This window comes from Penicillium chrysogenum (assembly GCF_028827035.1).
Source record: "Penicillium chrysogenum strain IBT 35668 chromosome Unknown utg000002l_segment0_segment0, whole genome shotgun sequence".
Taxonomy (NCBI): domain Eukaryota; kingdom Fungi; phylum Ascomycota; class Eurotiomycetes; order Eurotiales; family Aspergillaceae; genus Penicillium; species Penicillium chrysogenum.
The window spans coordinates 570,844-594,201 of NW_026622750.1; the positions used below are offsets into that span (position 1 = coordinate 570,844).

The 23,358-nt window shown below is 48.5% G+C and overlaps 9 protein-coding genes across 9 annotated transcripts; 6 read left to right on the forward strand and 3 right to left on the reverse strand.

The window, feature by feature from the left end:
- Positions 1–337: 337 nt before the first annotated feature.
- Positions 338–4,308, reverse strand: N7489_003806 (uncharacterized protein; the record flags this gene model as incomplete). Its single annotated transcript, XM_056709558.1, has 6 exons — positions 338–2,103; positions 2,156–2,269; positions 2,330–2,758; positions 2,815–3,364; positions 3,418–3,939; positions 4,015–4,308. 6 exons carry the CDS (start codon positions 4,306–4,308, stop codon positions 338–340), a joined length of 3,675 nt encoding a protein of 1,224 aa, XP_056567979.1.
- Positions 4,309–5,415: 1,107 nt separating this feature from the next.
- N7489_003807 (alpha/beta fold hydrolase) lies at positions 5,416–8,190 on the forward strand (the record flags this gene model as incomplete). Its single annotated transcript, XM_056709559.1, has 2 exons — positions 5,416–7,213; positions 7,262–8,190. The coding sequence occupies 2 exons, from the start codon at positions 5,416–5,418 to the stop codon at positions 8,188–8,190; spliced, it is 2,727 nt and encodes a 908-aa protein (XP_056567980.1).
- A 983-nt stretch (positions 8,191–9,173) lies between these two features.
- On the forward strand, positions 9,174–9,926 carry N7489_003808 (glutaredoxin; the record flags this gene model as incomplete). Its single annotated transcript, XM_056709560.1, has 2 exons — positions 9,174–9,543; positions 9,610–9,926. The coding sequence occupies 2 exons, from the start codon at positions 9,174–9,176 to the stop codon at positions 9,924–9,926; spliced, it is 687 nt and encodes a 228-aa protein (XP_056567981.1).
- Positions 9,927–10,320: 394 nt separating this feature from the next.
- N7489_003809 (60S ribosomal protein uL6) lies at positions 10,321–11,331 on the forward strand (the record flags this gene model as incomplete). The annotated part of the gene is made up of 4 exons (XM_056709561.1): positions 10,321–10,366; positions 10,632–10,935; positions 11,034–11,211; positions 11,281–11,331. The coding sequence occupies 4 exons, from the start codon at positions 10,321–10,323 to the stop codon at positions 11,329–11,331; spliced, it is 579 nt and encodes a 192-aa protein (XP_056567982.1).
- Positions 11,332–11,909: 578 nt separating this feature from the next.
- On the forward strand, positions 11,910–13,926 carry N7489_003810 (triacylglycerol lipase family protein; the record flags this gene model as incomplete). Its single annotated transcript, XM_056709562.1, has 4 exons — positions 11,910–11,993; positions 12,129–12,259; positions 12,336–13,134; positions 13,192–13,926. The coding sequence occupies 4 exons, from the start codon at positions 11,910–11,912 to the stop codon at positions 13,924–13,926; spliced, it is 1,749 nt and encodes a 582-aa protein (XP_056567983.1).
- A 586-nt stretch (positions 13,927–14,512) lies between these two features.
- N7489_003811 (uncharacterized protein) lies at positions 14,513–14,888 on the reverse strand (the record flags this gene model as incomplete). Its single annotated transcript, XM_056709563.1, has 2 exons — positions 14,513–14,542; positions 14,715–14,888. 2 exons carry the CDS (start codon positions 14,886–14,888, stop codon positions 14,513–14,515), a joined length of 204 nt encoding a protein of 67 aa, XP_056567984.1.
- Positions 14,889–15,841: 953 nt separating this feature from the next.
- N7489_003812 (uncharacterized protein) lies at positions 15,842–17,380 on the forward strand (the record flags this gene model as incomplete). The annotated part of the gene is made up of 5 exons (XM_056709564.1): positions 15,842–16,134; positions 16,196–16,530; positions 16,587–16,891; positions 16,949–17,120; positions 17,175–17,380. The coding sequence occupies 5 exons, from the start codon at positions 15,842–15,844 to the stop codon at positions 17,378–17,380; spliced, it is 1,311 nt and encodes a 436-aa protein (XP_056567985.1).
- A 1,313-nt stretch (positions 17,381–18,693) lies between these two features.
- On the forward strand, positions 18,694–20,398 carry N7489_003813 (uncharacterized protein; the record flags this gene model as incomplete). Its single annotated transcript, XM_056709565.1, has 7 exons — positions 18,694–18,857; positions 18,914–19,332; positions 19,383–19,523; positions 19,590–19,804; positions 19,857–20,054; positions 20,116–20,259; positions 20,315–20,398. The coding sequence occupies 7 exons, from the start codon at positions 18,694–18,696 to the stop codon at positions 20,396–20,398; spliced, it is 1,365 nt and encodes a 454-aa protein (XP_056567986.1).
- Positions 20,399–21,264: 866 nt separating this feature from the next.
- On the reverse strand, positions 21,265–22,700 carry N7489_003814 (putative amino acid permease; the record flags this gene model as incomplete). The annotated part of the gene is made up of 3 exons (XM_056709566.1): positions 21,265–21,302; positions 21,361–21,584; positions 21,646–22,700. The coding sequence occupies 3 exons, from the start codon at positions 22,698–22,700 to the stop codon at positions 21,265–21,267; spliced, it is 1,317 nt and encodes a 438-aa protein (XP_056567987.1).
- Between the last annotated feature and the right edge of the window lie 658 nt (positions 22,701–23,358).

Sequence of the window (23,358 nt, forward strand, 5' to 3'; positions counted from 1 at the left end):
GAGGAGGGGGGAAGTAAGAGGCCGGATACTTCGGTGCTGGGGCCTCAATTATAGCTGCAGATACTGCGGGATCAAGGGAAGTGAGCTGAAATGTCTTTGAGTGACTGTGATGAAGCTCTCTGACGGCGAGACATACGGAAGACCGATCGCCGCTAGCCTCATTAGGATATCTATCCAGGTTATGTGATAAGGGCTGGACACGTGACGTGCCCTCATCTATATGTCAACATACAGAGAGAGTATGGAGTTGGGAATGACTATTTTATATACAATATTTGCTTATTATGAGACAGTCCAATTCATCCACAGCAGGTATTTCAGATTCTTGTCTTATCATTCAATCGTCGGCGTCAACCCATACCAGAACCCCCTTCTTGTCCGACCTCATATCCCCCGTTGGAAGGACGCGGAGCGTTTTGTTGAAGTAGGTATCAATAACTACCAGTTGTGGCTGAATCCATAAGCCACGCTTCGCTGCAAACAAATTGAAGTTCACTGTGTGGCGACTCAGCGGCACAAGCTGCACAACGGTGGTCTTCGGTCCGCTAAAGGCAAAGTGCTCGCTAGCTTCCATGACCAGGTTGAAGGTGAGGAAATGGGTGGAGGGGTTCTCCAGTACATAGCCCATATGAATCAACCCCGCCATACTGCTGGATGGGGTGGCTGATGCAAGGACTCGAGGTTCGCCCATTGGGACCACAAATCGGGGAATATCAAGGACGGTGGTTGTGACTGAGTTCTCTGCGTCCGAGGAAGCTACAGATTCAGATGACTGACGGCGCCAATTGATCTCCAATGTGCAGGTGAGCGCAGTTGGCCGGCGGTCTCCGAGAAGGAGCTTCTGGACATCGAGGCAGAAGTTGGATTCTCGCAGTTCTTCCGGTGCGAGATGTGGTGTTCGGGGAGTCACAAGCTCCTCTGAGTGAACATCGCAAACGACTCCCCCGTTGGCTTCGAGAAGAACCAGGGACATCTTGTCAATTACCAATGGCTCCAGTGCAAAGGAAACTACCTTGGAATTGAGGTACCATTTCTGGAACAGGCCTCCGGGACTTGGCGCAGAGCCATCCTCGAGTAAGTTGTCGCTAACTGCGAAGAAATTGGGCCATGGCTGAGGGTGAATTGCCGGCAAGAATTCATAGTTTGCTTCAAACGGCCGAATAAATGATAGATCCACGGTAGTATTCTTCATAATCGGGGTCTGGGTATCAGACACCAAATGGTACACAGTCGAAACTTCCAAGGTGAAATCCGTAGCCTCCTGGGTATCGACCAACACAATTGTAAGAGTTTTCTGGGAGGAGCGCTCCAGAACACCCACAGATCGTTTCAAGTAATGAGACGGTCCCTCAATCGGAGTGCTGGCGCCTGATTCGAGGAGTTCGGGGTTGCTGTCGCCGTCGAGCCACTGGATTTGAGCTGCGGACTCGGTGCCGAATAGTCTGATCTCAGCAGATATATCGGCAGCTTCGTCTTCTTCATTGTGTATACCAATCTGAAGCATCACTCGTTCATTGGTGTAGTAGGTCCGCTTCAGGTTGGGAGTTGTGAGGCGGATCTTGGGAGGCTTAGGCATAACCTTGCACCTGCCAGTATCCCTATCCTTGCCCACTCTCCTACGGGTCACGCCCTTCTGGGTCTGCTCCCACCAGAACGCTTCACGATGTTCTGGTTCAGTGACCGCATAACCCAAATCGAACTGTTCTTCTTCAATCAGCATGGTGATTGAGGCAACCCTGGCTTCACCAGCTTCGCGAGGAACACAGGTGAGGTCAAACACCTTGGTCTGGGAAGGCCCCATAGTCAGATCTGCTATACCTACCAATGCGGTCAGTCCACTGGCTGGGGATTGAACCGCAGTATCAGCGTTGCTCGGTTCCCGGAGTGGAAGAGTTGCGATACAACATGAGGTTGTGGTGTCAGCATCCTGGTTCTGGTCAGATTGAACCTTTACCGGTCGAAGACATCCTTCGAAAACCAGTTTGACCTCCGAAAGCCGAATAGGCGCCGAGAATATATGAGCACAGGATGTGATGGCAAGCTGTGCATGTAGAGGTTCGCCAACGTTGCCATCAGATTTCTCGAACACCAGCGACGCGGTCACTTTGAAGACAGGTGTCAGTGCAATCTTTACATTTCGGGCTTTCCAACTCACGACTAGTTATAACATCCTCTGCGCGAAGGATAAGAGAAGGTTTAGGCTTTTCTGAGGGTAAACTTTCAAGACTCTTGTGGATGTCATAATGCCACGCAGATCTAGGTTTGAAATCTATCGGAATAAATATTAACATTGAAGACAACATGCACAAGATAAATGGAATCGACTCACTCTTATTCAACAGCTCCCAGTCCACTCGCAAGATTGTCTCGCTGTCCTGCATCCTGAGGGCACATTCTCTGAGCGCCCACCCGAAATTGGCCATCAGATGCCACCACCCTGAGCGGCGCCAGCTAAGAGTAGACCACAGCGGCCGAAGAAGGCCATGCGCTTCGGACCATGAGCCAATACGCATATACTCCTCGGCAGCCTCAAGACTCAAGCTCTCGACTTTCCTTGTTTGGTCGCGTTTTGCGAATTCCTCGATAGCAGCCTTCAGCGTGCTTAATATTAGACCAGAATGGTCGAAGCCAGTTCGTCCTTCTTGGGGTGCTTCGGCGTGAGCGTCGGGAACAAGGTACGTGTCGTACAGGTAGGGTTTATTTGCGAGTTGTGAGGCGGGTGATTGCCCGGGGGCTTGCGATCTTCCAAGGGGATTTCCTGGGCAAGGGCACGTCGCAACATCGTATGTTTCGCTGAACGGTGTAGCCAGTAACCCTCGTGATGGAGATGTTCCCAGGGCCTGACTCTTTCCCCGGTTGGAATCGATTTCTCAGGTAGAGCATAGAGCTTTCCGGGCTGCTCAGAAGAGATTTCGCTGGAGATAGGCGGAATTTCCGCTCGGCGGATAAGCTGTGCCATTACCATCGACCAACGCGCCTCCCAGGCCTCCCACCCGTAGTGTTTACTGCCCTTTCCTCTGCGATCGACAATATCCTTTACACGGACTCTGTGGTCAACCCAAAGCCGAGCTGCAGCGGTCGTCTGGCCCGTCCATAGCAGGCAGCGTATAATCCGAATGGCCAGGGCGTCGGCCAAAAGGCGCGCATCGTTGAATCGAGGATTCCAGCCTGCAATATTTTCGAAGACTTCATGCCCAAACAGGGTTTCGTACGCACTCTCATAGTTCCGGCAGGCTGCATCCATTTCTTGGCGAAACTCGGCAAAAATTCCAAGCTTGAATTCATACCGTACGTTCCAGCCTTGGGACGATAGGGTCTGAGAAGTTCCGGTCGTTGGTGGTGCGGTCGGAGGGGGATATTCCCCCTGTTCCGTTTACGCCTGGCATGCTTTGACAGATCCCGATAGTATTCAACAACCGACGGTTGCAGTAAAGAGAAGAGTGATTTCACAAAGTCTTGCAGTTCCGATGAAGTCGCGTCTGGTGGAATCACAAATATTGACCTGGGGTCAAGGTTTGTTGCCCGCCGAATCCCCGCAATTCGGTCATCAATCTCGCCCTCATAGCCGCCTTCTTCTCCGTCTTCTGATAACAGAACGACCACGAACCGCGTCTTGTACCCGGAGGATTGCCATTCTTTTTTCAAGCTATTGATCTCGATCTTGAGTTGATTGTCTCGCAGCGAGTTCATATTTGGGTCCAGCGAAAACGGGAAGAAATTTATCACTGCTGCTGGAACCAGGTCCTGGTGTTTAGTTACCCATAGAGGTGTGAGCAAGCCATCTGGGAAAGTTGGGGAACCCGGTGACAGAGGCGATATCGGGGAGTGGAGGACATAGTGTGCGCTAGGCTCGGAGTGTTCATTATCCTGGTCATCACTGGGAGTAGTTGGTGGTGAGGGGATAGGGGGGTCAGCTTTTTGTGGAGGGAGTCTGCATGACTGTGTTGGTGTTAGCAAGTAGTCCGCAGTACGTTGTGAAACCAACGGGATTAGGATTATAAGGTATCAACATACGCGGCCAGAACTTTTGATGCGGTAACCAATATTCGCAATCGTAGTATTCCCGCTTATAGTAACTCTAGACTTCCATGGCGATTGAGAGCTATCTTCCTCTAGAAGCAAGCTCCGGAGCTCCTCCGCAACAGCCCCGCTCAGAGGTGGGAAGTCTGAGAAGATATGCGTCCCCTTCTCTGATAGCAGAGGATAATCCGATGGTGTTCCTGGCTCATTTTCAGTGTCTGCCTCCAGCCCTGAGAGTAGGACTAAAGGCAGATTGTGATTGACGTAGTCTTCGGGGTAGGCGTCCATTGCGGGCAATGGCTATTTCGCAGCACGGTCACCACATGTCTAGAGCAAAAGGAAGACGTGGAAATCAACGAAGGGACAAGCTGTAAAAATCCAGGCTGTTAACGAAAGTCAAGCCCAAATATACTTGAGTGTCAATGGTGTTTGGGGGTAAGATAGGCAATGAGGGATACTGCCATGTTGGGCGGTCAACTATATATGTTTACTCCGGAGATCAGCTGGGGGTTGACCATGTACTTCTTATTCTTTTGACATATGTAGATCTATATGTAGATTTCTATGTTGAAGCAATAGGCTTGCCATGTAAGTTGACTTATATAGTGTGGTAAATATAAGATGTTTAATTGGCGCATAGGTCATGGCAAGTATAAGTCTGAACATACTATAGATCCGCTATATATATTTGCGTAAGTGTTTCACTATTTTACATTATATACTATTTCGCTTTCAAACATTTTCTATTCAGATTTATATACCTGGATACCTTTGATTGCGTATGTTGTAGATATTTATTTACCCAGTACTCCGTAGTCTAGATGTGAATTGATCAGTATCATCCTCGTATAGCCTATTAAGCCTATTGAGCCTATTAAGGGAAGAAGCAATTTGGAATCCACGTGAGATCTCAAATACTGATCCAATATATATGTGGGATGTACGATGTACATAGTATCTACAGTTATTGATCTAGTATATATTCTACTCCCTACTCAACTCCCTACATGTACTTATATCACTATCCTACTCCCAAGTATCGGCAAATTAAGATCTTCTGTGGAGAAAAAGGCGTCAACGCTAAGAGATCTCCAAAAAATTAAGAACTCCCTTTTCATTCCCTTTAAACTCCATTAATATCTTTCTGTTCTACTATTCTCTCTTTTCATCCGTATAACCGGGATCCCTTCCTTTTAATCTTCTTACGCTCACTCCCAATTCCCGCCATTTTAATCTCCATCTCTCATTTGAATACCTGTAAGGGGGGTGGGACACACCAGAAACCCTTATCAAACATCTTTCGCATGCAGTAGATCATGCGCGCACCCATTTTACCCTGCATCCGATCCTTGAAGTTTGTTCGTTCTAAGGGTTACACCCTTAGACTATTGAACTATGTCGAACGAAAATCCCGTGCAAGCAGAGTCGGCTCTGCTTAGTCGGCGTCGGCGTCGTAAATCGCTCCCTTCGCGCAATGGGACCGATCCAACCTCGCCTGAAGTCATTTCCTCCCTCATTTCCTCCCTTTCCACCATCTCCGTACCTCTAAACTCCCACTTTGACACCATCCCGAAGATCGACAACGAATCAGACCCAGGATTGCCAGAAGTACCGCACACCGCGCCAGTGTACTCCATTCCGCCATCCGAGCAGCATGGGTTTGGAATGAGTTACGGTGCCTACAAACCAACGGTCGAGCCACCCGCGCTACCGGAGAACCCATTTCTACACCCCGATGATGCGGCCTCGTCGCCTGTCATTCGCATGGCCCGGGCTCCCCCGTCACCAAAGTCCCCCCGATCGCCGAGATTCAAACCGTTCAGAACGACCGACTCATCGTCCACTCGCCCAGCTTCAAGGGAATCTTATACATCTGTGATAGCCGCTCCTGAGCCTTCCTCATTCGGAACGATCAGCACGGAGCCTGGTCCCCGTCTGTCGACCCCGAGCATTGCGTCGAATAGTTCTGCAGGGCGGACAAAAAGCCTAAAGGGTCAATTGAGTCTATTGAAGAGGTCATCACGGGAATTCGTGGGCGAAAAGGATCCACAAATCGAGCGCCTACGAAAGACTACTAGCTACAACGACAGTCTACGACACAACGTCCCGCGCAGCCGAGCAAGCTTGCGCTCATTGCATTCCATGGCGGAGGTTACAGAGGAGGCTCGCCCTGCGGACGTCAAGGAAGAGCCGTACGAAGAGAAAGTCGCAAGCACCCCAACCAAAGATTACCAATCGTTCCACGGTACTCCAGATGCTAGCAACCCCGGCGGAATTGGAAGCGGTAGAATCATTCCAACTCGCGACTCATCTCTGCGGCATCGGCATAGCCAGTCGTCAAGCTCGAAAAAGCACCGGTCTGCTCGTCATAGTCGATTCTCGTCTACAGCCAGCAAAGAGTTCAATACAGACAATGGATTACCAGGGACGAGTAATGACGCAGAACAGGTGACCCGCCGCATCCAAGAGGTGAAAGACCAGCAACAGAAGATCAAGACCGAGTTGGAAGTGGGAAATAGCCCTGAACATTCCACCGATACGAGCCCCGCGAAGCAGGCAAAGCCTTCAAAGGTATCGCGCGTTCTAGGATATGATGTCAATCAGGCCATGCAGAATGGACCACGCCGTGATCGGCCATCTTTCAACGAAAGTGCTCCTTCTCCAAACGTGATGACAGGGAAAAGTCGAACTGGGAGCCGGCCAGGAGCACCACTCGCATCGAAGTCTACCCACCTACCATCGCAATTGCCCAGGTCATCCGTGGAAAGACCAGATTCCGAGAGAGCTAGATACAGACAGTCCCTGGAACCAATTACACCAACCACCCATCGCCGAACGCCATCCGGTCACCTGTCCCATCTGTCAAATGGACGCCCCTCGTACAGTACTGAACGACCATCCAGTGCAGATTCAATTGATCTTGCTGTTGACGACTACATCTTTTCGCCGAAGCTGACTCAAAGAGTGATCCACCCAACCACCGGCCGCTCCATCGCCTTCTCCGAAGTCGGTAATCCTAAGGGCCATGTCGTGCTTTGCTGTGTCGGCATGGGTCTCACTCGGTATCTGATGGCATTTTATGATGAGTTGGCCCGGACACTCAATCTACGACTGGTCACATTGGACCGCCCTGGCGTTGGCGAGAGCGGCCCACACCAGGGAGACGAGCCGAGCACCCCTCTCAGCTGGCCCGGTAAGCAAGACTGCCGAGAGATTCTAATCTCGCGCTAATCAGTAACAGATGATGTTGCAATCGTTTGCAACCACCTCCGAGTGACTAAATTTTCCATACTTGCCCATTCCGCTGGTGCAATCTACGCCCTTGCAACAGCTCTCCGAATTCCGCAGCATATTCGTGGTCGCATTCATCTCCTAGCTCCATGGATTCCCCCATCTCAGCTGTCCAACATCGGCTCTAAGAAGGAGCCCGCGCCGACCAACGCGGTGCCTTACTCCCAGAAGATTCTTCGTGCTCTTCCCACATCTCTCCTCAAAGTGGCCAATTCCAGCTTTATGAGTGCCACTAGTGCCAGCATCACCACCAGTTTACCCAAGTCCCCGCGACGGGCCAAGCGCAAGGCTGCTACCAAAGAAGCTTCCAATGCGACCGCCATCCCTCCAGTACCGCCCATACCTTCCGTTGACCCCAACCCGCAGACCCCGCGAGTTGACATTGTACCGAATATCAAACCGTCCGCTTCAAACACCGCGTCGTACAGAAAAAGTGACGCAACTCTCGGGTCTCGCGCAAAGTCTCCAGAGGACGAAGTCGAACGACAACGTGACTATGATACTCGTCTCACCTACAAGATCTGGGAGCTGGCCACCACCAACGCCAACCCGGCAGTTGATTTGCTGACCTGCCTCGAGCGTCGCCAAACAATTGGATTCCGCTACGTGGATATCACGCGATCTGTGGTGATCCACCATGGCAGCAAAGACCCTCGCGTTCCAGCGGAGAATGTCCAGTGGCTTGGTAAGACGATGCGCCGCTGTGAGGTCCGTATCCTTGAAGGTGAAGGCCATGGCCTCATGGCATCTGCTGGTGTCATGGGCAATGTTTTGACCGAGATTGCCAAGGAGTGGGAGGACTGGACGATCCTTGTCCAAGGCAAACGCCGAGCAACTGTCAGCCATGCTGCACGGCCTGGACTCTCGATCCAAACTTGATCTCCCCAGTCTGCCATATTTCCCCCTTTATCGGATGCCAAAGACATCTTCACTTCCAGCCCTGGTGCCCCATCTTCCCCTAATTACCATCGCACTCATTTCGGCAGGCTAAGCCGCAGCTGGTCTGTGGTTCCCACTGTTTCTGACCTACACCTTGAACTTCTATATCCTATCATTTATCCTTACCCTTTTCTTACCCGTCTCTTACCCGTCTACATACACCTACTCGAGGTTCATGCCCTCTCTATGATTTACTGTTGACATGGGTTTTGCCTTTGAACAAAAGAACCCGTCTGATTTAGCATAATACCCAGTCATGCCATATACTAATCAATATTGTTAATTCACCTTGACTTGTACGTCAGTACATATATAGTAGAAGTAAAAGTAAGACAGGATACAAAACAAGCATATATTATTTACATCATAGCTCCGCCAAGCATCAGCGCTCAGACGGGGCAAACCCGCAAATTAGGAATGACATGGCCCTTGGCCCCTTGACCCCACTTCTCCTGACCTGCCTGGAACTTCTTGATATCTTTATTGTTCCTGAAAGATTCAGGATCAAATCTGCAGGTGTCGAATGTTCCAAATACGTTGGACTGTAAGCTCTGCCGGGAACGGAGGAATTCTTGGCTTCTGGAACACGTCACGTTGTCTCGAATTCACCCCGGACCTGACGACTTGGAACATTTTGGATACAGCCTCTCTCTTTTCTCTTTTCTCTTTTCTTTTTCTTTAATACAAGTCACAAGCCGCGAGGCTATAAGCGCAACTCTCCATGCCTTCTTCCCAACGGCGGCTTCGACTGGTCGTCATTGCGGTCATCGCGCTTCTTTTCATGGTCTTTTACTACACTGTACATCTCCGGATCTCCCACTTTCGCACTGTTTCTTCAGATATCTAATACAACGAAAACAAATCCACAGGGCGATGCCACAAAAATCCAAAACCAAAAGTTCTACCGGTCGACCATCGACGCAATGAAAGCTAAAGAGCAAGCCAAGCAGGCCAAGGCCCAAGAGAAGATCCAGCATCCTGTGCATGCGCCCGGTCAGAATGTCGCTGCCGGTGCGGGTGCCGGAGAAAAGGTGCCGGTCGCTGAGGTGGAGAAAGCTGCTGTTCCTCCTGCTACAGATAATGAAGATACGGAGGAGGTCTCGATTGCGGGACGGACGAAGATGACCGTTCCCAAGAAGGCGAACCAGGATACGCCGTCAGAGGTTCAGTCGGAGCTCAAGAGCGAGGAGGAGCAGGAGCGCGAGGAGAAAGCGAAGAGAGAGCGCGAGGAGAAGGAGAGAAAAGAGGCCGAGGCGACAACGGAGCTCAATGCGATCCTTAAGCGGGCTCCAGGTATGTCTCTTTCCATCTTGCCTCCGTTTTCCATTTCTTGCCCGTGTCCAAGACTAACAACCCCAGTGATCGTCTTCTCCAAATCCTACTGTCCCTACAGCAAGAAAGCCAAGTTGATCTTGCTAGAACACTACTCTATCGAGCCGAAACCGCTCGTAGTCGAATTGGACCAGCACCCGCTTGGGCCGTATCTGCAGGCCCTCCTCGCACAGAGCACGGGGCGTCGCACTGTGCCCAATGTGCTTGTGAGTGGGAAGAGTATAGGTGGTGGAGATGATATTGCGGCATTGGATCAGCGCGACGAGCTGGCTTCGACGCTGCGACAAATGGGTGGAAAATGGATCGTGGATGTGTCGCACCACGAGGTTGAGAAATCACTGTGAGGTTAGTATTGTAAAATAACTCGAAGTTTCAAGTAATAGCCATAGTCCATAGCCCTGGTAGAGAACTCAGGGGGAATGGTCGTTGCAGCTGATTTGTATCGTACATAGGAGCGAACTTGCTCAGGAACTCCAGGCTCCAGCTTAATATTTACCACATGTACTTCTACTTACTTGCCTATCACTCAATTAACATCGGTGGAACAAAGTACCGGTACAATTACTGATAAGACGATAAGCTGATAAGGAACCCTAATTGCGCTAGACCCAAAAGGGTCCTAAGCGACGCACAATCCCGTGACATCCAATTTCGCTCCACCACCAAGTCCATTCGAATTTTGAACCTCCCCGACATCGACAATCTACACCCCCGGCAACCACCAAAAGTCACGTCAAGATGCGGTACATTCACTCCGAGGAACGGCTGCCCATTCTGGACAATGGTGAGCGAATTTCTTTTTTGTTGAAGGATGGAGGAAGCCGGTCGCACACAATACAACTTCTCTTTTGAGGGCACGAAATTCAACACAGCCTTGCACGGCACACCCGATCAACATCCAGCAATGCAGCAGAAGCAGGAGGGAATATTGTGTGGGATTGGCGACTCGCACACCTACCCGGACGATCCAATGATTTTGATTACTCAAAATATCGAATTCTACAAACAGAAGTGCCGTTAACTAACCCAAATCTCTTTGTGCTCTACAGTGAAGGTCCACATTAAGTCCCGCATCGTGACTGTCGAGGGTCCCCGCGGCAAGCTCGTCAAGGATCTTTCCCACATTGCCGTCACCTTCGGCCGCCCCGAGCAGAACGTTATCTCCATCGAGCTGCACCACGGTGCCCGCAAGGGTGTTGCTACCCTCCGTACCGTCCGTACCATCATTAACAACCTGATGATCGGTGTTACCCGTGGCTTCAAGTACAAGATGCGTTACGTCTACGCTCACTTCCCCATCAACGTCAACATCGAGCCCAACCCCGAGACTGGCCGCGCCGTTGTGGAGATCCGGTATGGAACCCTGGAATTTACGGCTTTACCGATATAATTTCGAAACTATACAGTGGAAGTCGATTATGATGGAACTAAAGCTAATTTTTTGTTATTAGCAACTTCCTCGGTGAGAAGTACGTCCGCCGCATCACTGCCCAGCCTGATGTCGACATCGCTCCCTCCGCCAACGTCAAGGATGAGCTCGTCCTCACCGGTAACTCCCTCGAGGGTGTGTCCCAGTCTGCCGCCGACATCCAGCAGGTCTGCCGTGTCCGAAACAAGGATATCCGTAAGGTGAGTTACGAGCATACGCACCTTCACTGAGAGGACCGAAGTCTCTGAATATATACTAACCATTCCCAGTTCTTGGACGGTCTGTACGTGTCGGAGAAGGGCAACATTATTGAAGAGTAAATGTGCCGCTTGGGAATGTATGGGGTGTCTGGGAGAGGTTTCTTTAATTTCGCCTACTTGCATATAGGGAAGCAAAGCGAAATGTCAAAAACAAAACGACCCTTTTGAAATTCACTGATTCCCTTACGCGAAAAACGTCTTTGTATGTGGCATGTAGAAATGTGCGCCCGAGGCAATTCTATTATTTCATTTAATACTATAAGTACTGAGTAGAGGGATATACTACATGTTATCTTCCACGGGGTGTAGTTGAAGAAATGGGAGGAATCTGGATCGATCTGGTAGTTCCAACTCCAACTCTCCAACTCTGCAACCTCCAACCTTTAACCTCCTACTTCCACAATTCATCCCCATGACCAAATCGAGACCAATCCATCTTTATAATACAGCTATACCCGAATACATATCATACATAATCACTCAGTTTACTATCCGTCCAGTACCACTGCCTCAATCTCAATCTCCGATCCCCTAGCGCAACGTGCGTGACGTTATAGCATGTGAAAGCGAATACCGGGCCCGCATGTGCACCTCTCCTTCCACCAGCCACAACGCAGACACATTCCTCGAAGATAAAAATGGGGTCCTGGTGGCTCGGTTTGTGGAACATTGTTGGTGCGGTCTGGAATATGGTGCTTGATGTTGCTCAATTTTGGAGAGACGTGAGTGTTGCATTCCAATCCTGGATATTTTGTATGCGGGGGATCTGAGCTCGAGATGGCAAAGAAGAAAGACCCACAAGACATAACATCAAATGTAGTTTTCGGTCTGATCTTGGGCTAATAAGTGTCCTCCAGAAACTACTATCATGGTGGCATTCCAAATCCCCTCGGGATCGACTCTTCCATACGCTAGCCAACGCGCAGAGCTACGAGGAGTGGGAAGAGGCGGCATTTGAGCTCGACGAGCTACAAAGTAAAGATATTTGGTATGGAATCAAACCATACTAACCGAACCCAGCACAAAACCCAGTGTACCAAACCACCATCTAACCAACTACGCAGGCGCCAAAACCCCGTCAGCCGACACTATGACTACCGCCTAATCCTCGGCCGACTCGAAGCACTGATGGGCGCGCGAGAGTCAGAAGACATCCTGACCCTAGTAAACCTACTACGATCAGGGCTAGTGCGAAATCTGGGTAACATAACCAGCACGAAGCTATTCACGCACGCGTACGCAGGAACCAAGCTTCTAATCGACGACTACATCACGCAAGTAGCGCTATCAATCCAGTACGTGACGTCGGTGCCAGGAGCACCGATGCACCCGAGCGGGTTTAGCTCGCAAGCGAAGCTAGAGCTGCTGCATGATACGCGACAGGCGTTTGGGCGTACGACGCTGCTGCTGCAGGGCGGGTCTGCGTTCGGGCTGTGTCATCTTGGTGTTGTCAAGGCATTGCATTTGCAGGGCCTATTGCCGCGTATTATTACAGGCACTGCCACTGGGGCGATGATTGCTGCGCTTGTGGGGATTCATTCTGAGGATGAGTTGTTGCCGTTGCTTGATGGAGAGGGCCTTGATCTTTCTGCTTTTGAGAGGCGAAAGATGGTTAATGGTGGCGGTGACGGGAACTCTGATTACAGTTGGGCTGGGACGTTTTACCGCAGGATGAAGAGATTGCTGAGGAAGGGGTATTTGTTTGATGTTGGTGTTTTGGAGGAATGTGTTCGGGCCAATGTTGGGGATCTCACCTTTGAGGAGGCATATGCGAGGTCGAAGCGCATTTTGAATATCACCGTTGCGACGACGGAGAAGAATGGGACGCCGAATCTTTTGAATTACTTGACTGCGCCGAATGTGGTATGTATTTCTCCCCTTCTCCTGGCCAGTACCAATGATTCCTGACGCATTTTCCAGCTCATTTGGTCTGCAGCGGTAGCATCCAACGCTTCTTCCTCGGGTCTCTATTCGCCCGTAACAATCTACTGCAAAGATGAAACAGGCACAATAATTCCATGGCCACACACGCAAGACGCAGTCTTCCGACCCTGGCGACACGTGCAATACAACGAAGGCGAATCTCCTCTCTCACGAATCTCGGAACTCTTCAACGTGAACCACTTCATTGTCTCCCAAGCCCGACCATACCTAGTCCCATTCCTGCGCTCAGAACTGAACCTCCTAGACCGACGCCAAACAGGCTGGAACAACCTCTCGCGCTCCGCAATGCGATTAATGATTGTCGAACTGCGTCACCGGCTCCGCCAGCTCGACTACCTAGGTGTGTTACCTGCTCCACTGAGCAGACTCCTCATCGATGAGACGATCCCCGGACCGAACCTAACTCTCGTCCCGGACTTGTGTTTCTGGGATCTGAGGAAACTGTTCCAGAGTCCGACGAAAGAACGCGTGTCTGAGTGGACGCTTAAGGGCGAGAGGGGAGTTTGGCCGGCGATTAGTGCGCTGAAGGTTCGGGAGGCGGTTGAGATTGAGCTTGATAGGGGATATCAGCTTGTTAGGCGACGTCGACCAAGTGATGCTTCGCTTTCGGTGTCTGTGCCGAAGCAGGTTAATGCTATGAATGAGGGGATTCCTCGGCGTAGGAGGGGCGAGAGTGAGAATGAGGAGGGGATTCTAGCTGATCGGGAGTGATGGGTTATAGAGTTGCCATAACTAATGCAGACTGTTTCTATATCTGCATCTGCATGTAAACGGTGTATTTTGGATGCTTCGGGAAAGCAATAAAAGACTACAGTGGTTTTCGACATCTTCATTCTTTAGGGTTGGTTCATAAGGATATCAATTCTGGTCACATCATGTTTGATGGTGATAAACCAGTGATTATTCTACGGTTGATTTTGGCTCTTGTCTATTGACGGAGTATGAATGGGCACGACGAGAACGTACAGCTATGTCTACCTGGGAATGATCCCAATGTCCTGGAGATTCGGATTTGGCTTGAGGATGACTCGCATGCTTTTCAGTTTGATGTCTAGTACTTCCTACTTGTTCCTGAGCCCAGATGAAATTGTCAAGTGATGTATAAGTAACCGTATATAAAACAAACTAGTTCACCATCTCCCCAAAGAAAACCTACTGTTCTACGTCTCCAACACACCTCGTGCCTTTCCCAGTCTCAAAAACATGGCACTTCCTTTGCTCGCCAGTAACTGCAGTAACAATGAAAGTTAAGACCAGCCTCTCGTCCTGAGGGTTGAAGCAGGATCGATGGACGGGGTTATTGTTCACGGCCGTAGTATTCCAGACCCTAGTATGCGAGTTAGAAATGGAAACGAAGCATCAGACCAAATTAAGGATAGACTTGCGTTAGTTCAGCTGTTGCAATCGGTCCAAGTTTCTAGACACAGTTAGTAAATCTCCAAGTATCTCCTTCATTGTATGCAACAGTTTAGGATATGAGGAGGGACAATGTTCTATACCTGTTCAGCTCCCCCACCGCGTGCGAAAAACGTGTTGACAGCAACAACCCAACAACCTTCAAGTTCTCTTATGCTGTGGCCTATAAACTTGACATTTTCTGCTGCTATTTTGTTGCGCACACGCGCATTCTTGTGCCGTTGGACAACGGTCCAACCGTCGTCAAGCAAAGACATAACCTAGGAGGGTGATATTCGGCGTTCTGTCTAATAAACAAATTCCCTAAGGGAAGCTGTTCCCATTTTATCGCTGCTCTAGCTGGAGACTTCCCTCTATCGAATATAGTAGCACACAATGACAGTGTATCATCCTGGTCGACACAAAACCTGGATCAAGAAACATAACTGACTTCTAAGGGATGAAAAACCATTGTTCACATATTCTAATGTAGTTTCTCTATTTGTATGAAATAAACTATCCGGCAAATATGAGGACCTTGAGACGTAGTCGTCAATCGACGTCATTTGAGTTTTCTTTGTGACCTGAATAGAGTAGCAACGTGCTTACAATGCTATTGTATTTACTCTGTGGCAGATAATTTCAGACGAATTGACGTATCGAAAGGTCTTTCAGATAAAATGTAGTCTAGTGTCAGAATGAAAGGAGAAATGGCGATAATGATGTTATTGCAGTCATGGGCTTTTAGAATCGCCAATCCAGAGAGTCAGACAGGAGAGTCAGACAGGGGGTGAATGAGCTTTTGCCACAGGTCTTTCAAATTTCCAAATTTAAAGAAAAATAAGGACGCCTAGAATATGTGTTAAACATGCATGCAGCCTATATATAGACACGGGGGAGGGTTGAAAGAACTGGAAGAGGGGTCTGATGAAATAGCATACTAGCAGGCATTATTCTTTCTGTCTTTGCTGAAACGAGGTCTCCAGTATCTGCTAGCAAGCCAAGAAATCTTTCATCAAAGCCGATAGTCTAAACTAGTTGACCTCCACCGCTTCGTGTCTCAGACGAAGATGAAAGAACCTCGGACTGATAGAGTGCCAGTCAGATCATTAGTCATCAAAGCCCTAACTCTTGGAGGTTCCAAGGTGAGCCTCTCTTTGTTAGGCATTTTGACATAATAAGAACTGCTTCTACTGCGTGCTCTCTCTAAATCCAAACCCACTGGACAATCATGACCTCTATTTTGGAATGGCTGAAGAGACTCTTCGGCAAGAGGCTCTTCAACTTGGAATGGTTGAGGAGCCTCTTCAGAAGGTCTCTCAAGTTTCCCGTCTCTTTCCCAAAGGCCGGCTGGGCTGTTATTCCTGCCGATGAGAAAGTCGAGGAGGAACAGATGCCAGGCTTTTATGAGCAAAACTACTTTCTCCCTGTCACTATGGGTGAGATTTTGCTCTCCCGGTATCAGGCTGTTGGTAAACTCGGATGGGGAACTACATCTACCGTTTGGTTGGTTCGAGATCTGGAGTAAGCTAATATTCTCTTCTCTCATTTACTATGTATCTATGCTAATACTGAAAAAAATCAGAATGAATGACTATAAAGCATTGAAGCTTTTTGCTCTCGATGTATTTGCTGCTGAGGAATCTGCATTCTACGACCAGACCAAACAGGGAAATCAACAACATCCTGGAGCAAATCGAGTGAGGGCAAAGATAGGCGATGTAATGATTCCCCGAAAAGACTGGATGTACTATGATGACCATTTGGCCCTTGTGCAAACGCCTCTGGGAGAGAGTTTGCAAGATCTCCAAATACGTTCGGCGGGTGAGCGCTTGGACAAGCTCTCTATCCAATCGACCATATATCAGATGTTGCTAGCACTGGACTATCTGCACACAGAATGTCACTTGATTCATGGGGGTATGAAATGGTTCCTGACCCGAATTTTTCTGAAAGACGACTAATCTCTCTGACAGATATCAAGGGGGATAATATCTTCCAAGAGATCGGGGACAAAACTAGGCTCGACAGATATGTCCAGGCTGAGATGGAGAATCCTTCACCACGAAAGTTTGCGGACGACTATCCTATCTATCGCTCCAGGCCACTTGAACCAGCATCCGAGTTGGGCATACTGCAGCTTGGAGATTTCGGCGCCTCCGCACAAGGAGACCAGCCACGCAACGGTAGAATCCTCCAGCCTGGTCTTTATCGATCGCCCGAGGTGGTGCTGAAAAAGGAGTGGAATTATCCGGTTGATGTTTGGAACTTGGCTGCCTGGGTAAGTTATACTTGACTGGTTCTAACGGACTCTACGTTCTAATTTACTTCAAATTAGGCCTGGTGTGCATTCGAGGGCAGTCCACTCTTCCAATGTACCGACACCTCCGAAAACAAGCGTTCTTACTCCGTCTCTCTACATCTTGCGCAATTTACTGGGTTGCTGGGACCACCACCACCTGATCTCATAGAGCCTGACACCATCAGTGCCGAGTACTTTGATAAAGACGGTAGGTGGGATTTCACCCTTAGAGTGCCTCACATCTATTAACTCTATCTCATAGGGAATTGGGTAGCCAAGGACCGCGAGGTTAAGGTGACCAGTTTTGAAGAGTTGGAGAAACATCTTGAAGGGGAGGACAAAGAGATGTTCTTGGACTTGATGAGGGGGATGATTACATGGCGACCAGAGGATCGAAAGACCCCAAAGGAGTTGATAAAACATCCATGGCTTCAAGCTATGGATACCTGCTTCTCACAAGCCAACTGAATAGACTCTCTCCAGATATCTCGCTAGACAGATTTGCCAATTCTCTTTCATAATCGAATGTCCTTTATTCTCTCTCCCTTCGATATATATATGATGGATTTTGTCCTGTTTCTTTTCTTTTATCTAGATACATGGTCTTGGATTATATATCATTTTCGGTTAGGACCAAAAGGCCCAAGGGCAAACCAGCCCTAATCATTTCCCTTTCTGTACATGTACTTAATGTTCTGAACGAAATGCCAACTCTTTTACTAGAAACAACCAATAGACAGCAAAGGCGAGATTTGTACCCTTAGTAATTCTAGGTATACCGCAATAACCTCGGTTCATCGCTATCTACGGGGTAGTTGTTAAAGTGTGAAGATCGACCAATAGGACAGGTCTTACTATGGCCGATGGTGTAGATTAACAATAGCCCAGACAGATCCATTCCTTGATGCAACCTATTCGCTAGAAAGGGTAAATGGGAATGTAACTTGTTATTCAGTCCAGTTACAAACTCCGATGAAAATTAGAAACATGTCCCGGATTCGCTTGCCCTTACGAGCTGGCATTATCAAAGTGGCCTTGGATATAGAAGCCCCATCGACAGAGATATGGGTCCAGTGGATGCAAATGCGTTATTTTCTTGACCCAGCTTGTAGGTTATAAGTACTGGTACCTAGATAAGGATGCTCCGTGGTGGAGAAACCCCACGGGGAAATGTCGGAATCGGGGAAGGAAAGTGATTCCGAACGGGATATGGAGGCGGCAATATCAACCCTACCTAGGTATCTACTACCTAGGTATCTAGTTGGATTACCGAGATTATCGACAAGAATGAGGTGGAATGGAGAACCTGGGGTAAAACGCCTGGGGAATCATCGAATAAGCGGTAACTTGGCTAATCTAATTAATCTAAATCATTCACCGAGAAGGATGGACTAGTTTATCCACCTGCGTATGTAGACATGTAGTCTCAAATATGATATCCTATCCTAGTAGACCACTATCAGCGTAATGTGTAGTGATTTGTACAAATATGTATTTATGATTCCTAATCAGCATATACTTTGAAGCAAATGTCGGCAATATGAACAAACTAACTACATACATCCCTGTCTATGCTTATATCCACAGTTACAGTTACAGACAGAGATAGACACGGGCATATCTGTCTGTGAATGGAAGGAGAAGACCTTCCCCGCAAATCCCCGGAGCTCAGGGGAGGAATGCCTTTCCCTATGGCTTAATAGTATCATTGATATATCCATTCGACTTAATATACACTCCCTTCATATTCCTCTATTCCTTTTCATTATAACACCTTCGATATGAGATCCGAAATTGTTGATATACCTAGCCCCGTCGAGAATGAGCCGACTCAAGACACAGAAAGCCAACATGGGGAAATAGAAAAGCCTGGTCTTCCCGAACGACAGGATGCTTTTGGAGACGAAACAAATGCAGAGATCAAGTACAAGGTCTTGAAATGGTGGTATGTGATACCAATACTAATTCCTGTCTTTCTCATTTTACTGATATGGTCCCCAGGCAAGGAGGCCTTCTGATGGTTGCCGAAACCATCTCCCTAGGAATTCTCTCCTTACCAGCTGCTATAGCTGGGATAGGCCTGGTTCCAGGATTGATCCTCCTTATTGGACTTGGCCTACTTGCTACCTACACAGGATATGTCATAGGGCAGTTCAAATGGAGATATCCTCATATATCGAGTATGGCTGATGCTGGCGAGCAGCTGATGGGTCGGTTCGGTCGAGAGTTGTTTGGAACTGGACAATTGCTCTTCCTGATCTTCCTTATGGCCAGTCATATCTTGACCTTCACTGTGGCTCTCAATTCTATTACTGGCCATGCCACTTGCTCCATTGTTTTCGGCCTCGTTGGATTGATCTTGTCTTTGATTCTTTCTCTTCCCCGAACTCTGGAGAAAATGTCCTGGCTTTCACTTGTCTGTGAGTATACATATTATCCTGACCTGGTTCTAAATCCTAACTATGAGCAGCCTTCATCAGTATCTTTGTCGCCGTGATGGTTACAATGATCGCCCTCGGAATACAAAACAATGGCGCCGCTGTTAAGCCAGTTGTCGAAGCCAATCTGGTGACTGGCATTATGTCGGCCTGTAACATCGCATTTTCATACGGTGAGCCCTGAAAAATAAAGAACGAAACCCCAAAAAAAAAAACACAGCCTAATCATCCGTCTATAGTCAGCCACAATACCTTCTTCACATTCATGGCAGAGCTCAAAGACCCCAAAGACTTCCCGAAGGCTCTTGCACTTCTACAGTCCATTGATATAACCCTTTACATCGTCGCTGCCGTTGTGATATATTGCTATACTGGAGCAGATGTTGCTTCCCCTGCCCTAGGCTCAGCTGGTCTCTTGATTTCCAGGATAGCTTACGGGATTGCCCTTCCTACAGTACGGTACACCCTCGCCCTGTATTTAAACACCCAGCAGCTGACCATTGAAGATTGTGATTGCTGGAGTCATCAACGGCCATGTCGCAGCAAAATCACTTTACGTCCGCATCTTTGCTGGCACTGACCGGATGCACAAAAGAGACTGGGTGGCCATGGGTTCCTGGGTTGGCATTGCATTCGGCCTTTGGGTCATCGCCTGGGTTATTGCTGAAGCAATTCCGGTATTCAACAACCTTCTCAGCTTGATTGTAAGTGTTTTAGAATCATCTACTTTGGAATCAATTTCTGACCTATGCTTTGAACCAACAGACTGCACTGTTTGGTAGCTGGTTCACCTTTGGATTTACCGGCATGTTTTGGCTACACATGAACAAGGGGCTGTGGTTCTCTTCTCCCAAGAAAACCATGCTGACTTTACTCAACTCTTTGGCGATTTGCGTCGGTGTCATTCTAGTGAGTATCTCCCTTGGATATTGCCATGTAAGGAAGTCAACTAATCTTTTCTTAGTGTGTTCTCGGTCTCTATGCGTCCGGATCGGCCATCCATAACAACCCTACAAGCGCTAGCTTTTCGTGTGCTAAAACCGAGTGAACACAGGCCTTGACTTTATATTCCATAGACATATACATATGCACATAGATAAGATTGGATCAACAGATCCTCTGCATTACAGCGGATATACTTAAGATTCGAGACAAGGTTGTCCATTCCAGTATAAGTCTACAGAACTGGTCTATCCCATGTCAATACGACTTACGGCAGTGTATAGCCGCGAGTGCGCCATATCGTGTTTTTCTACATTAAATTTTGACTGTCATACCGCCAATTTACTATTAGCTACAGATTCTAGTGATTCATTCCTACAATATCAACTTCTATAGGGTCAATCTCTATATAACAAGAATAGCCACTTATACAGCCGTAGTCTTAGGTGGTCTTTTTATATGTCTCTTTGTCTTGTTAGTAGCCCTTTTTAGTAGACTTCTTAGGTACACTCTTTAACATCTAGTCATGTAGATATTTTCTCGCTCTCTCGATTTATTAGCTATATAGTAGAAAAGGGCAAGAAACGGGCTATAATTTATAAAAGGAGCTTCTCTAATGACCTTACATATCTCAGCTTCTACAATATCTCAAAATACCCATAGTGTCAATCTCTATCAATTTCTATTCCTATAGTCAATAAACACACGAATACTAGTTTTATGAAATGTTCTCCTAGCAGAATACGATACACTGCCGTATGCGACTGTTCCTGCATAATTTACAATTTGAATGTCTTATTGACCGAGTATCAAGGGTCTGCTCTCTAGTGAATATCAGGTCCAGGTCTGCAGTCTTAAACGAACGAATTAGAGCATCAGTAATTAGTGAGAATAAACTGCAATTACCATTGTATACATATCTGCTATACTCGTATAGCCGAGTTATATAAAGCACAATCTCTCCAATCCCCATTAATCGAGAGCATCCGACTCAGGCGGACCCTTATAATCTACTAACTGTCAGCATGCAAGATCCAAGGTTGTCCAGTCCAATCCAAAAGAACTTACATTTCCTCGCATAAACCCCATACCAAACCGCCGAAATCGCCATAAACCCGACAAAAACAACCGAAGCATAATTCATCGACACCGCCGTAACCGGCAAAGCCATTGGCATACTAAACAGCACCAACTCAAACGCAATCCACGCCAACGCAACAACATTCACAAACCACCCAACACCCCCACAATTCCACGGCGCCTTAGCAACCTCCCGCCGACCATACCACAGACTCAAAAAGATAGGAATAGCATAAGCGGTAGCAAGCGCAATAACCCCCCACCGAAACAAACGCCGTAAACGCACTCGAACTCCCGAGATTAATCAACCCCAACAACATCTGAATCCCCGTCAACAAAACCAACGCCCAGACCGGCACGCCCCAGCGCTGGTCGACACGCGCCCACAGTCTCGCCAACGGGACGGCGTCATCGCGGGCCACGGCCCAGGTTGCGCGCGACGCGGCAACTGTTATACTAATCGAGCAGAAGACCGTTATGACCAGAACAAGGGAGACGAGGCCCAGTCCGCCGGCCGGGGAACCCATTACACGAGCTAGGATGTAAGGGAGGGCCTGACCGGCTGGGGCGTCTATGATGTCTTGTAGAGGGGGTAGGGTTGCGCAGATCGGGATGATGAAGAATAGGCCTGCTGTTCCGCCGACGGGGATGGAGAGGGCTATAGCGCGGGGTACTTTTATTGCAGGGTTTGCGCACTCTTCTGCCATTGAGGAGATCATTCCTATTGCGGAGAAGGTGTATGCGGCTGGGAGGAGGCCGATGAAGAAGGTGAAGTCTCCCCAGCCGGCGAAGGATTTGTCGTAGTGGGATAGGGTATATGATACTGAGTGGCGGCCTGTGTCTGCTTTGATCGAAAGGGCGACTAGGATGATTATTATTGTGAGGAGGGTCCAGGTTGCGCAGAGGGTGTCGACTAGGGGGAGGTGATTATTTGCGAAGATGCAGATTGCTAGGGAGGTGAGGCAGACTGCGTAGAAGATTAGGAGGAGTTGCCAGCTGGATGCTGACCATGTTGGATGGTAGATTGAGATTGTTGCTGAGAGCATGGAGGCGAAGCCGAAGTTTACAGAGAGGGTTATGGTCCAGTTGCCGATTAGCCAGATCCAGGCGTTGATGAAGGAGAGAGTTGTCTTCTTGCGGGAGATCTGGAAGGTCCAGTAGTAGGGGCCTGCCGAGGTTGGGTAGCGCGAAGAGAGTTCTGCGAGGGATAGGGCAATGCACTGGTCGAGGAGGCAGACGACTATCCAGCCTATGAAGATTGAAAGCGGACCGCCGCCGTAGATGGCGGAGAGGAGAGGCGAGCCTTCGCCGTAGGGAATTGCTGCCATGGCAAGCGTTTGGAAGAGGAGGGTTAGGACTGAGCGGTTGCGACGTAGTTCTTGCTTATAGCCTAGACGGTCTAGTTGGAGGTTCTCGATTGTACCCTTCTCATGATCTTGGGGGAGGGAGAAGGGCTGATTTCCTTTTCGAGAGCCATGGCGCAGGTCGACGAGGACACAATGTACCGTTATCAGGGATGTATTTAGCAGGGGTTATCTGCAGCTAGATAGTAATGAGGGAAATGAGTAGTCCCTGCAAGTTATTAGGACAATAGAAAGGAAGGATACACGCAGGTTATATGAAGTGCAGAGTCATATGCGGAGATGCAGCGAATAGCATGGATCCAATGTCGTATAACACGCCACCAAAGTACAAAGGTGAACAATGCACTTGGAAAGGAGAGGAGTCTCGCATGCTGAGATAACTGATAGGTAAAGATATACGAGGATTTGTAGTTGAAGCTTCGAGGGTATAAACGGTAAAACCTAGGGCTCGAGGCAACGAGAGGCAACGAGCACATCATTTACCCCATTCGGTCCCTTTTCATATAACACAAGAAACAAGAAAGATAATCGAAAAGTCAGAACATAAAAGAAGACAAGATAAGAGAAACCTTGACGCCAGGCCTAACCCTAACAAGCAACTCGATCCATGCGAGGGGAAGTA